Source organism: Carcharhinus amblyrhynchos, chromosome 6 (assembly GCF_965287045.1).
Source record: "Carcharhinus amblyrhynchos chromosome 6, sCarAmb.v2.hapA, whole genome shotgun sequence".
NCBI classification, from domain to species: Eukaryota; Metazoa; Chordata; class Chondrichthyes; order Carcharhiniformes; family Carcharhinidae; genus Carcharhinus; species Carcharhinus amblyrhynchos.
This window is the reverse complement of record NC_137329.1, coordinates 66,769,990-66,783,942: the sequence shown is the minus strand read 5'-3', so window position 1 is coordinate 66,783,942 and position 13,953 is coordinate 66,769,990. Positions and strand designations below refer to the sequence as shown.

The 13,953-nt window shown below is 44.2% G+C and overlaps 1 protein-coding gene across 3 annotated transcripts in view; it reads right to left on the bottom strand.

Moving 5' to 3' along the window:
• celf1 (cugbp, Elav-like family member 1) overlaps positions 1 to 13,953 on the bottom strand; it is a 192,190-nt gene that overhangs the window by 120,755 nt on the left and 57,482 nt on the right. For all 3 annotated transcript variants that reach the window (XM_080190570.1, XM_080190568.1, XM_080190569.1), the window contains one exon: positions 13,585 to 13,769. In XM_080190570.1, coding sequence (XP_080046696.1) covers positions 13,585 to 13,762 — 178 coding nt within the window. In that variant the 5' untranslated portion in view covers positions 13,763 to 13,769. The remainder of the gene's footprint in view (positions 1 to 13,584; positions 13,770 to 13,953) is intronic.

Sequence of the window (13,953 nt, the reverse complement as noted above, 5' to 3'; positions counted from 1 at the left end):
TGGGAGTGAGTTGGTTGACAGGCTACATCTAGAGGAGAGGAAAATCCCCCAGGAGAAGGAGGATCCGAGTGGGCCTGAGGGTCTTCAGTGCATCTGTTTTAATGCGAGGAGTGTGACGGGTAAGACAGATGAACTTAAAGCCTTAATGTTCGCAAAGAATGCAAATGTGGTGGCAGTGAAAGAGACGTGGTTAAAGGAAGGGCAGGACTGGCAGCTAAATATTCCTGGGTATAAGTGTTTCAGGCATGACAGGGGAGGGTCGAAAAGGGGGGGGAGTGGCACTCTTAGTTAGGGAGCACATCACAGCGGTGCAGAGGGAGGTTAACATAGAGGGGTTGGGAATTGAGTCTCTGTGGGTGGAGTTGAGGAATAGGAAGGGAGCCATTACTATGCTAGGGGTGTACTACAGGCCGCCCGACAGCCCACGGGCAGTGTAAGAGGGTATATGTAGAGACATTTTGGATAAATGTAGGAAGAACAGGGTTGTTATAGTGGGAGATTTTAATCTCCTTGGGGTGGATTGGAAGGTGCCTAGAGCTGGGGGTTCGGACGGGGAGGAATTCATGAGATGTGTATTGGAAGGGTCCTTGGAGCAGTATGTAGATAGCCCGACTAGAGAAGGGGCTATACTGGATTTAGTTCTGGGCAATGAGCCGGGTCAGGTGGTTGAGGTTGCAGTAGGTGAACATGTGGCTAATAGTGACCACAACTCTGTCTACTTTAGGATACGAATGGGAAAAGATGAGTGCTGTCCTAAGGGGAGGGTCTTAAATTGGGGGAGGGCTAGATACAGCCAGATTAGGCAGGAGCTTAGGGATGCAGACTGGGATAGGCTGTTGGAGGGCAAGTGCACGTTAGGCATGTGGGAGTCTTTCAAGGGAAAACTGAAATGGGTGCAGGAAAGGCATGTGCCGGTTAGGAGTAAGGATGGGAAAGGTAGGATTAGAGAGTCGTGGATTACTAGAGATATAGAGGACCTGGTCAGGAAGAAACGAGAGGCGTATGTCAGGTCTAAGCAACTGGGAACGGAGAGAGCAGTGGAGGAGTACAGAGAGAGGAGGGATCTCAAAAGGGGAGTTAGGAGGGCAAAAAGGGGGCATGAAATGGCTTTGGCAGGTAGGATTAAGGAAAATCCAAAGGTGTTTTACTCCTATGTTAGGAGCAAAAGGGTGGCTAGGGGAAAAGTCGGTCCCCACAGGGACAGACGAGGGGAATTGTGCTTAGAGTCCGAGGGAATGGGGGAGATCCTGAATGAATACTTTGCGTCGGTATTCACGAAGGAGAGGGGCTTGATGTCTGGTACGGTCATCGAGGGAGCTGTAGACCAATTGAAGGAAGCATCGATTACGAGGGAAGAAGTGTTAGGGCTTTTAGGTAGCATTAAAACTGATAAATCTCTGGGGCCACATGGCATTTATCCTAGGCTGCTTAGGGAGGCGAGAGATGAGATTGCTGGGCCTCTGACGCAAATCTTTGTCTCTTCTTTGGACACAGGTGAGGTCCCAGAGGACTGGAGGATAGCGAACGTGTTACCATTGTTTAAAAAGGGTAGGAGGGATAACCCAGGTAACTATAGGCCGTTGAGTTTGACGTCAGTGGTAGGCAAGTTGATGGAGAGGATTCTTAGGGATAGGATGTATGAGCATTTAGAATGTTGCGATCTGATTAAGGATACGCAGCATGGCTTTGTAAAGGGGAAGTCTTGCCTTACGAATACGGTAGAATTTTTTGAGGAGGTGACAAAACGATCGACGAAGGACGAGCCATTGATGTCGTCTATATGGATTTCAGTAAGGTGTTTGACAAAGTCCCTCATGGTAGGTTGGTTGAAAAGATTAAGGCTCATGGGATACAAGGCCAGGTATCTAGATGGGTTGAGAACTGGCTTGCAAAGAGGAGACAGAGAGTAGTAGTGGAGGGGTCCTTTTCTAGCTGGAGGTCTGTCACTAGTGGTGTGCCGCAGGACTCAGTACTGGGACCTCTTCTCTTTGTAGTATATATAAATGACTTGGAAGAGGGAGTAAGTGGTGTGATCAGCAAATTTGCTGATGACACTAAGATGGCTGGATTGGCGGGCAGTGAGGAGCAGTGTCTGGCAATACAACGGGATATTGATAGGCTGGTATATTGGGCAGATATATGGCAAATGGAGTTTAATCCGGATAAATGTGAGGTGATGCATTTTGGCCGGAATAATGTAAGGGGGAGTTATACGATAAAGGGTAAGCCCATAAGGAGTACAGAATCGCAGCGAGACCTGGGGGTGCAAGTGCACAAGTCTTTGAAGGTGGCAGTACAAGTAGAGAAGGTTGTGAAGAAAGCCTATGGTATGTTAGCTTTTATAGGAAGGGTATGGAATATAAGAGCTGGAGTCTAATGTTGCAGTTGTATAGAGCGTTAGTTCGGCCGCATTTAGAGTACTGCGTCCAGTTCTGGTCGCCTTACTACCGGAAGGACGTGGAAACTCTGGAGAGAGTGCAGAGGAGGTTTACCAGGATGTTGCCTGGTACGGAAGGACTGGGTTATGAGGAAAGATTGAACAAACTGGAGCTGTTTTCCCTTGAAAGACGACGACTGAGGGGGGATCTAATAGAGGTATATAAGATTATGAAGGGTATAGATAAACAGACGTAAGCTATTTCCTATGTTAGAGACACACAGTACGAGGGGCTACGGGCTTAAGGTGAGTGGGGAGAGGTATAACACGGATATTAGAGGGAGGTTTTTCACACAGAGGGTAGTGGGGGTATGGAATGCTCTGCCAAGTAAGGTGGTGGAGGCAGGCACGCTGGAGTTGTTTAAGAGTAACTTCGACAGGCACATGAGTGGGTTGGAGATGGGAGGATATAGGAGATTGTTTTAAATAAGGTTCATTAGCATTGGGACGTCCCTGGTAATATAAAAGGATATGGTATGATAATAACGTTTTTTCTCTTTTCATTCACAGGTTTTAAGTCGGTCCGCCTTGTTGTCCAACGAGGGGCATACACACGAAGGGTCGTACTTGGGCTGCTCTTGAATGTTCAAGAGTGGCCTAGTGCTTCATGTCGTTAGGGTGTGCTTAAACTAGATCAGATGCTGGGCAACACGACAGCTCAGTGACGATCACTGTTTGCTGTGCAGACACATGGATTTGGGCCAGTGTCTGTGGGAGTTTGCGTATTCTCCCTGTGCTTGCGTGGGTTTTCTCCGGGTGCTCCAGTTTCCTCCCACATCCCAAAGATGTGCTATTAGGCTGATTGGAAGTAATAAAATTGTCCCTAAATTAGTTTCCCTCAATGTGGATTGCTATAAAAACAATAGGTAAGGGTCATGGGTGGAGGGGGGGAATGGTAGTATTAAAATGGCGACACGGGCTCGTTGGGCCGAAGGGCCTGTTTACCGGGCTGTTTTTGTTCTTTGCCTCACAGCGCCAGGGATCTGGGTTCAATTCCTGGCTTGGGTCACTGTCAATGTGGAGTTTGCACGTTCTCCCCGTGTCTGTGTGGGTTTCTTCCCACACTCTGAAAGACGTGCTGGTTAGCTGCATTGATCTGAACACATGCCAGAGTGTGTTGACTAGGGGAATTTCACAGTAACTTCATTGCAGTGTTAATGTAAGTCTTACTTATGATTAACAAATAAACTAAGTGGAGGCTAAGCTGGCCCATATGAAGTGTATAACATTGTGAGAGGTTGAGACAGGGCAGGTAGGAGAGTTGTTTCTCCGAGCTGAGGCGTCAATTATTGGGAACAAAGATTTAAGATGATTAGTAGGATTACAGGAGACATAAGGAGAAACATTTTCACACAGAGGATGGTGGGTGTCTGGAATTCACTGCATGAATTAGTGATTGAGGCTGAAACGCCTAACTCATTTGAAAGATACCTTGATCTGCATTTGAAGAGCTGTAATTTTCGAGGCTACAGACCAGGAGTTGGAAAATGAGATTAAAATAAATGGCTTTTCTTTTTCCCTTTGTTTTGGCCAGAACAGACATGATGGGATGAATGGTCTCTTTCTGAACTCTCATTTTTCTTTACCCAAGTAGTTGATCCTTCTCGTTTTCTCTGCAAAGCAAATCCAGCTGAACAGCTTTCAAATACCATTTTCTGGGCATGCTTATTCAAAGTCATAGACCAGCACTGAACCCTTTTGTCAACAGTCCAGCTTCTTTAAAACTACTTAATTACCTTTTTTGTGAAATTCTACCTTTTCAGGAATAGCAACAACCAGAGCATTTGTATTAATCCTTTAAGGGACAGTGTCTTTTAGAAACATGAAGTCTACCAGTATATTCCTAATCCTTGAAATGAACCATTTTCTGTGATTAAAGCATCTGTGACAGCTACTCCTTATCACTTCCAAGCGTTGCTGAGACTGAAGAACAGCCCAAACTATGAAAAGTAGCAATGTTCCAATCACTGTTAGTCCTGCCCACATTGACATGAGACTGTTCCAACCTGTCTCTCAGACTGGGTGCTAACCTTCCAACATCCTTGCCCAAAACCCACCAGAAGGATGCGGCTGCTTAACTTCTTTACCACTGTTTCTGCAACGTGGTGTAATATAGAAACTAAAAGCGGGAGTAGTCCAGTCGGCCCTCAATCCTGCTCCGCCATTCATTTTGATCACGGCTGATTCTCGAATTCAATATCTTGATCCCTCTTCTCACCCCTATCTGTTGATCCCTTTAGTTCCAAAAGCTTTATCTAGTTTCTGCTTGCAATCACACAATGTTTTGGCCTCAACTACATTCTGTGGTAGTGCATTCCAACACTCAACACTCTCTGAGTGAAGAAATTTCTCCCCACCTCAGTTAGAACCACAGAAAATTACAGCTCAGAAACAGGCCTTCTCGTCTGTGCCGAACCATTTTTTGCCTAGTCCCACTGACCTGCACTTGAACCATATCCCTCCACACCCCTCTCATCCATGAACCCATCCAAGTTTTTCTTAAATGTTAAAAGTGGCCCCACATTTACCACTTTATCCGGCAGCTCATTCCACACTCCCACCACTCTCTGTGTGAAGAATCCCCCCCCTAATATTTCCTTTAAACTTTTCTCCTTTCACCCTTAACCCATGCGCTCTGGTTTTTTTCTCCTCTAGCCTCAGTGGAAAAAGCCTGCTTGCATTCTCTCTATCTATACCCATCCAAATCCTCTATCAAATCTCCCCTCATTCTTCTATGCTCCAGGGAATAAAGTCCTAACCTATTCAATCTCTCTCTGTAACTCAGCTTCTCAAGTCCTGGCAACATCCTTGTGAACCTTCTCAGCACTCTTTCAACCTTATTTACATCCTTCCTGTAACTAGGTGACCAAAACTGTACACAATACTCTAAATTCGGACTCACCAATGCCTTATACAACCTTACCATAACACTCCAACTGTTATACTCGATACTCCGATTTATATAGGCCAATGTACCAAAAGCACTCTTCACGACCCTATCCACCTGTGACATCACTTTTAGGGAATTCTGCACCTGTATTCCCAGATCCCTCTGTTGAACTGCACTCTTCAGCGTCCTACCATTTACCTGTACGTTCTACTTTGGTTTGTCCTTCCAAGGTGCAATATCTCACACTTGTTTGCGTTAAATTCCATTTGCCATTTTTTTAGTTGGTCCAAATTCCTCTGCATGCTTTGAAAAACTTCCTTACTGTCCACTACACCTCCGATTTTTGAATCATCAGCAAACTTGCTGATCCAATTTACCACATTATCATCCAGATCATTGATATAGATGACAAACAACAATAGACCCAACACTGATCCCTGCTGCACACCACTAGTCACAGGCCTCCACTCAGAGAAGCAATCCTCCACAACCACTCTCTGGCTTCTTCCATTGAGCCAGTGACTAATCCAATTTGCTACCTCCCCATGTATACCTAGCGACTGAACCTTCCTAATTAACCTCCTTATCAAAGGTCCCTCATGGGAGGACCATATCAAAGTTCTAAAAGGTTTACCCCTTATCCTCAAACTATTATCCCGAGTTATGGCCTTCCCCACCATTGGGAACATTCTTTCTGAATCCACCCTGTCTAACCCTGTTAGAATTTTATAAGTTTCTGTGAGACTCCTTCCCTTTTTTCTAAACTCCAATGAATATGATCCTAACCGATTCCTCATACGAGAAACATATTCCTGCCATCCCAGGAATCAGCCTAGTAAATCCTTCTCAGAAGGAACATCTTTTCTCTGATAAGGACACCAAAACTGTGGCCTTACCAACACCCTATAAATTTGCAACAAAACATCCCTATTCTCAAATCCTCTCACTGATGAAGGCCAACATACCATTTGCTTACTTTACTGCCTGATGTACCTGTGCACTTACGTTCAGCAACTGATGCACAAGGACACCAAGGTAAAGTTAATTTATTAGTCACAAGTAAGGCTTACATTAACACTGCAATTAAGTTACTGTGAAAATCCCTTAGTAGCCACACTCTGGCGCCTGTTCTGGGTCAATGCACCTAACCGTTGAGTATACTCATTGAGTATCCACCTCTCTCAATTTACACCCATTCGGGTAATAATCTGACTTCCTATTATTGCTACCAAAGTGGATAACCACACAGTTGCCCACACACTTAGCCTGTTCAAAACACCCTGAAGCATCTCTCCATCCTCCTCACAGCTCACCCTCTCATCCAACTTTGTATCATTTGCAAATTTGGAGATATTATTCAGTTGCCTCTGCCAAGTCATTAATATATAATGTGAACAGTTGGGGTCCGAGCATAGATCCCCACGGAACCCCACTAGTCACTGACTGCTAATCAGAAAAAGACCCATTTATGCCAACTCTTTGCTTCTGATCTGCTAACCAGCTTTCTATCCATCTCAAGACATCTGCAATCCTACTTCATATAGTAATCCTACTTCATATAATAGTCCATGAGATGATGTGAGACCATGTCGAAAGCCTTCTGAAAGTTTAAAAAAAACCCCACATCTACTGGTTCTCCTTGGTCAATTCTATTCGTTACATCCTCAAAAATTCCAATAGATTCATCAAGCATGAAAAGGCCCTTTTGTAAATCCATGCTGACTCTCCCTGATTATACCACTACCTTCCAAATGCTGAGTTATGAAATCCTGGATAATGGCGCCTAGGACCTTTCCCAGTACTGATGTTAGGCTCACTGGTTTATTGTTCCCTCTTTTCTCTCTACCTCCCTTTTTGAAAAGCAGGCTTACATTAGCTTCCCTCAAATCTGTAGGAACTATTCCAGAGTCCAAAGAATTTTGGAAAATAACCACCAATTGATTTACTATTTCCAGGGCCACTTCCTTGAGTACTCTGGGATGAAGATTGTGAGGACCTGGAGATTTATCCATCTTTAATCCCATCAATTTCCCCTAGACCATTTCTCTACTAATGCTAATTTCCTTCAGCTCCTCACTAAAACTTGTTTCTCTCAGAACTTCTGGCACATTATTCATGACTTCCTTTGTGAAGATTGAAGCAACATACAAATTTAATTCCTTGGCAGTTTCTTAATTCCCTGTTATGAATGTTCCCATTTCTGTCTGAAGGGGCTTACATTTATTTTTCTCAATCTTTTTCTCTTTACATACCTATAGAAATTTGCAGTCAGTCTTTATTTTCTCCACTAGATTACTTTCATACTCTTCTTAATCAATCCCTTGATCCTCCTTTGCTGAATTTTAAATTGCTCCCAATCCTTAGGCCTTTTGCTTTTTCTTGCTAATTTTGTATGCTTCTTGTAATACTATCTCTAATTTCTCTTGTAAGCCATGGTTTGGCCACAATTCCTTTACCACTCTTGTACCAAACAGAAACAAACAGCTTCTGGAGTTCATCTATTTGTTCTTTAAATGCCTGCCAGCTGTCTTTCAGTAATGTTTCCAGTTCATCATGGCCAATTCATGCCTCACATAATCACTGTTACCTTTATTGAGATTCAGGACTCTGGTCTCATACTACAACACTATCCCATCTTGACAAAGAATTCTATGGTTACTCGTCCCCAAGGGTTCTCTCACAACTAGACTGCTAACAATCAAACCAACAATCCTTTCTCATTGCACAACACCCAGTGCAAGATGGCCTGTTCTCTTGCTGGTTCCTCAACATATTGCTCCAGAAAACCATCCCATATGCGCTCCAGAAATTTCTCCTCTATTGTACTCTAACTAATTTAGTTGGAGTACGGCACGGTAGCACAGTAGTTAGCATTGCTGCTTCACATCTCCAGGGACTTGGGTTCGATTCCCAGCTTGGGACACTGTATGTGTGGAATTTGCACATTCTCCTTGCGTCTGCGTGGGTTTCCTCCGGGTGCTTTGGTTTCCTCCCACAGTCCAAAGATGTGCGGGTTAGGTTGATTGGCCATGCTAAAATTGCCCCTTAGTGTCCTGCAATGCTTAGGTTAGAGGGATTAGTGGGTAAAATATGTGGGGATATAGGGGTAGGGCCTGGGTGGGATTATGGTCAGTGCAGACTTGACGGGCCAAATGGCCTCTTTCTGTACTGTAGGGATTCTATGATTTAATTTGACTCTCCCAATCTATATCCAGATTAAATTTACCCATAATTACAATGTTCCTTTAACACATGCATCTCTGATGTCCTATCTAATGCTTTTCCCAACATTACCACTAGTTTGATGGTCTGTATACCAGCCCCACCAATGTTTCCTGCCCCTTGTTCCTTAACTCGACCCATACAGATTCCATATTATCTATGCTAACATCCTTCCTTAATATTGTATCCATATCATTGTGGGAAGATTTTGCATCCACTGAGTGACACACTGATTTTTAAACCCAAGTTACAAATGTGCAGTCGCCCACCAGCTGCAGACACAAGCCGCAGACACAAACTGCTGACATAAATTGCAGAGATGGGTGTGGCCAATCAGAAGGATGCAATTCAGTGTTGCTGAGCCAATGCAGGGCGGGGCAAAGAAGGGGTGTTACCAAAAAAAATGTATATAAAGCTTGACCTTTTAGAGCTCTGTCTCTCTCACCTTTTGGAATGTAGCTATCTTTTATGAAGCAATAAAACTTGATTCAAACTTGCCACCAGACTTGGTCTCTTATTGGAAATATGAGAACCAACAGTCATCTTTGATCAACAATGCAACTCCACCACTTTTTCCTTTCTGTCTGTTCTTTCTAAACACTGAATAGCACTCAATGTTTAGTTCCCATCCTTAGTCACCTTGCAGCCATGTCTCCATAATGCCAAATATAACATAACCCTTTACAACTAATTTGTCCAGTTCAAATGCTCTGAGCAATTAGGTACAAAACCCGAAGGTGAGCACTTTTAACATTTCTTTTCCCTTTCCTACTATCTTTTACCCTGTCCTTATCTGATTCTGGTCCTTGATTTCTCTGCCTAACAGTGTCCTTATTCTCCTTACTGTCTTTTCCTCTTGTTTTTAATTCCCCCTGCTCTGAATCCTTGCAAAAGTTCCCATCCCCTTGCCTTACAGGACAGAGTAGTGAAGAAGGCATTTGGCATGCTTGGTCTCATTGGTCAGAACATTGAACACAGAAATTGGAATGTCTTGTTGAAGTTGTACAAGACATTAGTAAGGCCACACTTGGAATACTGTGTGCAATTCTGGTCACCCTATTATAGAAAGGATATTATTAAGATGGAAAGAGTGCAGAAAAGATATACTAGGATGCCACTGGGACTTGATGGATTGAGTTATAAGGAGAGGCTGGATAGACTGGGACTTTTTTCTGTGGAGCCTAGGAGGTTGAGGGGTGATCTTATAGAGGTTTATAAAATAACGAGCGACATAGATCAGCTAGATAGTCAATATCTTTTCCCAAAGGTAGGGGAGTCTAAAACTAGAGGGTGTAGGTTTAAGGTGAGAGGGGAGAGATACAAAAGTGTCCAGATGGGCAATTTATGCACACAGAGGGTGGTGAGTGTCTGGAACAAGCTGCCAGAGGTAGTAGTAGAGGCAGGTACAATTTTGTCTTTTAAAAAGCATTTAGATAGTTGCATGGGTACAATGGGTATAGAGGGATATGGGCCAAATGCGGGCAATTGGGATTAGGTTAGGGATTTTAAAAAAAAGACAGCATGGACAAGTTGGGCCAAAGGACCTGTTTCTATGCTGTGAACCTCTATGATTCTATGACTCTATATTAGTTTAAACCCTCCCCAGTCACTCTAGCAAGTACCTTCCCCAAGGACATCAGTCCCGATCCAGCCCAGGTGTAATCCTGGCAGTTAGTATCGGTCCCACCTCCCCCTGAACCGGTCCCAATGCCATAGGAATTCGAAATCCTCCCCCTCACACCATCTTTTCAACTATGTCTTCACCTTATGTATACTGCTGTTTCTACTCTGACTAGCACACGGCACAGGCAGTAATCCTGAGATCAGTACCTTTGAGGTCCTACTTTTCAGTATGTTTCCTAGCTCCCTATATTCTGATTTTAGGATCTTTTCTCTTTATTTACCTATGCCGTTTGTACTACTGACTGTTCACCCTCTCCCTTCTGAACTTCCTGCAGCTGCTTTGAGATTTCCTTCACCCTAGTACTAGGGAGGCAACATGCCACCTGGAGTCTCATTTGCAGCCACTGAAACGCATATTCTATTCCCCTTACAATTGAATCCCCTGTAATTATTGTATTCCCACACTTTTTACTCCATCCCTCTGCAACAGAACCAACCATGGTGCAGCAGATTTGGCTGTTGCTGTTTTCTCTGAAAGGTCATTCCCCTCAACAGTATCCAAAATGGTGTATCTGTTTTGCAGGGGAATAGCCATTCCTGCACTGCCTGCCTAGCTCTCTTGCTCTACCTGGTGTCACCCATTCCCTTCCTGCCTGTGGAGTTTGAGCCTGCAGTGTGACCGCCTCTCTGTATGTGGTATCCACGATACTCTCCATCTCACGGATACTCCATAATGTCCCAACTGCTGCACCAGCTCCGAAACACGAGCTTTCAGGAGCTGCAGTTGGAGACGCTTTCTGCACACAAGCTGGCCCTGGGTACTGGAAATGTTCCCGGCCTCCCACATGGAGACGAAAAACAAACCACTGCTTGGAGTTTTCCTGTTATGTCTTACTCCTTTAAATTAAAATTTTGAACGATGTTTTCTTTCAGATTATATCCAATTCTCTCAGGCCCTTTTTTCCTGTTCTTTGTTACTACTAAATATAATCTTTACAAACCATTAATCACAGAAATTACCTCAGACATTACAAGTGATAAAATGATTAAATACTTACCTGATCTTTCAACTTACCAATCAGCTCTTCCCCGTATCCTCTACTACTGCAACAGGGCAAGACCACACCTTGCTTTTCCTCCTCACAGTGCCTTATTCTTTGGTTACAGGAGGCGAGCATGGGTGGCACGGTAGCACAGTGGTGAGCACTGCTGCTTTACAGCTCCAGAGACCTGGGTTCGATTCCCGGCTTGGGTCACTGTCTGTGTGGAGTTTGCACATTCTCCTCGTGTCTGCATGGGTTTCCTCCGGGTGCTCTGGTTTCCTCCCCACAGTCCAAAGACTTGCGGGTTAGGTTGACTGGCCAAGCTAAGATTGCCCCTCAGTGTCCTGAGATGCGTAGGTTAGAGGGATTAGCAGGTAAATGTGTAGAGATACGGAGGTAGGGCCTGGGTGGGATTGTGGTCGGTGCAGATTCCATGGGCCAGATGGCTTCTTTCTGCACTGTGGGGATTTTATGATTCTATGAGAGGAACACTAATGTAGTGCCTCGGGTTAACTGCTCCTTGACACCAGTTCTTCTGCCATCCACTGTAGTCGAGGTGACTGTGCCAACTTCTCTCAGAATGTTCCTCAATGAAGTTTCTCTGCTGCTTCTGCTGGATATTCTTCCTCCTGTTTATCTTTGGACGGGTTATTCTGTTAGCCACTGTACATTCGAGGTGACTGTGACAACTTCTTCCTGAATGCTCCTCTATGAAATCTGTCCGTCGCCTCTGTTGGATCAAACACTATCCCACCCAGATCCCCTCCGTTCTATCCCCGTAATCCCACACATTAAAATGGCCAATCCACCTAACCTGCACATCTCTGCTGTTGCAGTAACTGTAGTTCCCCTACCATCTGCACCTTGGGATCATTCCTTGGAATAGATCCAGAACACAAAACAATTCCAGCAATATCGAGTCAGCGCTCAAAGTCCATGGTTGCCCCTGATCCTGCTCTCAAATCTGACCAATTTATTGGCATTCTTTGAGGATGTAACAAGCAGGATGAATAAAGGAGAACCAGTAGATGTAGTATATTTCCAAAAGGTATTTAGCAAGATGCCACATGAAAGGCCACACAAATTCCTTGTACTTGAATCACAAAAAAATCAGCATGCAGGTCCAGCAAGTCATTAGGAAGGTAAATGGAATGTTGGCCTTTATTGTAAGGGAGGTGGAGTATTATAGTAAATATTTGCTACAGCTATACATGGCATTGGTGAGGCCACATCAAAAGTACTGCATACAGCTTTGATCACCTGACTTAAGGAGTGGATTGGAAACGGTTGTGTATGTGATGTCTGTCACTTCAAGCCAGTTCAGCCAAAATGAGATAACTGACTTGAGGGACCAGTGGAATCTGAGAGCAAGTGATCACCCTAGAGGACGAACTCCTTTCTCAGGTAGAATGATCTAGAAGCCATACTGAAGTATGTAAAGACTGGAGCTCTGCAGCTGAGCTGCCTTGAGCTACAGACCTCCTGTACCGTGTTTTGTTTAGAGGTAAATACCTCTTGTTCCTAACAAAATCTGAAGTTGCTTGATCAAGCCATAACAGAAACAATGCATTGGAGGCAGTTCAGAGAAGGTTGACTATGCTGACTCGTGGGATGGAGGAGTCTGGGTTTGTCTTACGAAGAAAGGTTGAGCAATTTGGTTCAAATTTATAGGAGTTTAGAAGAGTTATATGGGATCTTATTGATATATAGAGATTCTGAGGAGGCTTGACATTGTTGACACTTCTCTTGTAAGTGAAACAGAGGCATGGTATCAAAGTAAGGAATTTCCCATTGAAAATGGAGATGAGGAAGGATCTCTTCTTAGAGAGTCATCAGTGTTTGGAATTCTCTATCACAGAGAGCAGTGGAGGCTGAGTTAATGAATACATTCAAAGCTGAGTTAGACAGATTCTGGATTAGCAAGGCAGTCAAACCTAACAGGGTTTAGGGCAGAAAGTGGAATTGAGGCCACAATCAGATCAGCTATGATTTTATTGAACAGGCTCGAGGGGCCAAATGGGCTTCATTTGCTCCAATTTCTTATTTTATGTTGAGTGTGAATGACTGGTGAGATTTGGAGATCTGTGTTTCTAAGAATGCCCTAGACATCCAGAGCAAAGGGAAACAAAGAATGTTTCTGGATCCTGAGACCAGAGGTTATATGCTCTGGGCTCCCAGACACCCAAACCAAGGGATCCCAGGGCCTGGATACCAAACCATGAGGCAGAATGAACTCAACCACTGAAACTTCATTAAACACACTTTCCAAAAGTTGAGCTATATCTTGTAATTATTGAAAAGCCCGCAATAAAATTGGTGTTGGCAGACATTGACGGAAGACAAGATACATCAGATTTTGGTATGCTCACCTTTACTTTGAGGAGGATTCTGACTCCTGTCTCGAAGTACATTGATTTCGTACACAGCACCATACTGCTCAAAGAGCTCCTTCAGTTCCTTCTCTGACCAGGACCGTGGAATCTGACCTACAAACATCTTGATGGAGTCGATGTCGGGCTGGTCGGGGTGATCCAGAGACCCGTTCATCTTTGATCTACACAAAGGAGAAATAGCGAGGAGATTAGAAAATATAGACTGACACAGGGGTGGAGGAAGCATTAGGGAGAGGGGACAGTGGATGTGAAGATGCAGCTGCAACACTGCAGACTGTGGTGCACTTTCAGCAAAATTTTCTCTCTAAAGGAAGGAACTCCTGGATCCAGGGAATTACCACTAAT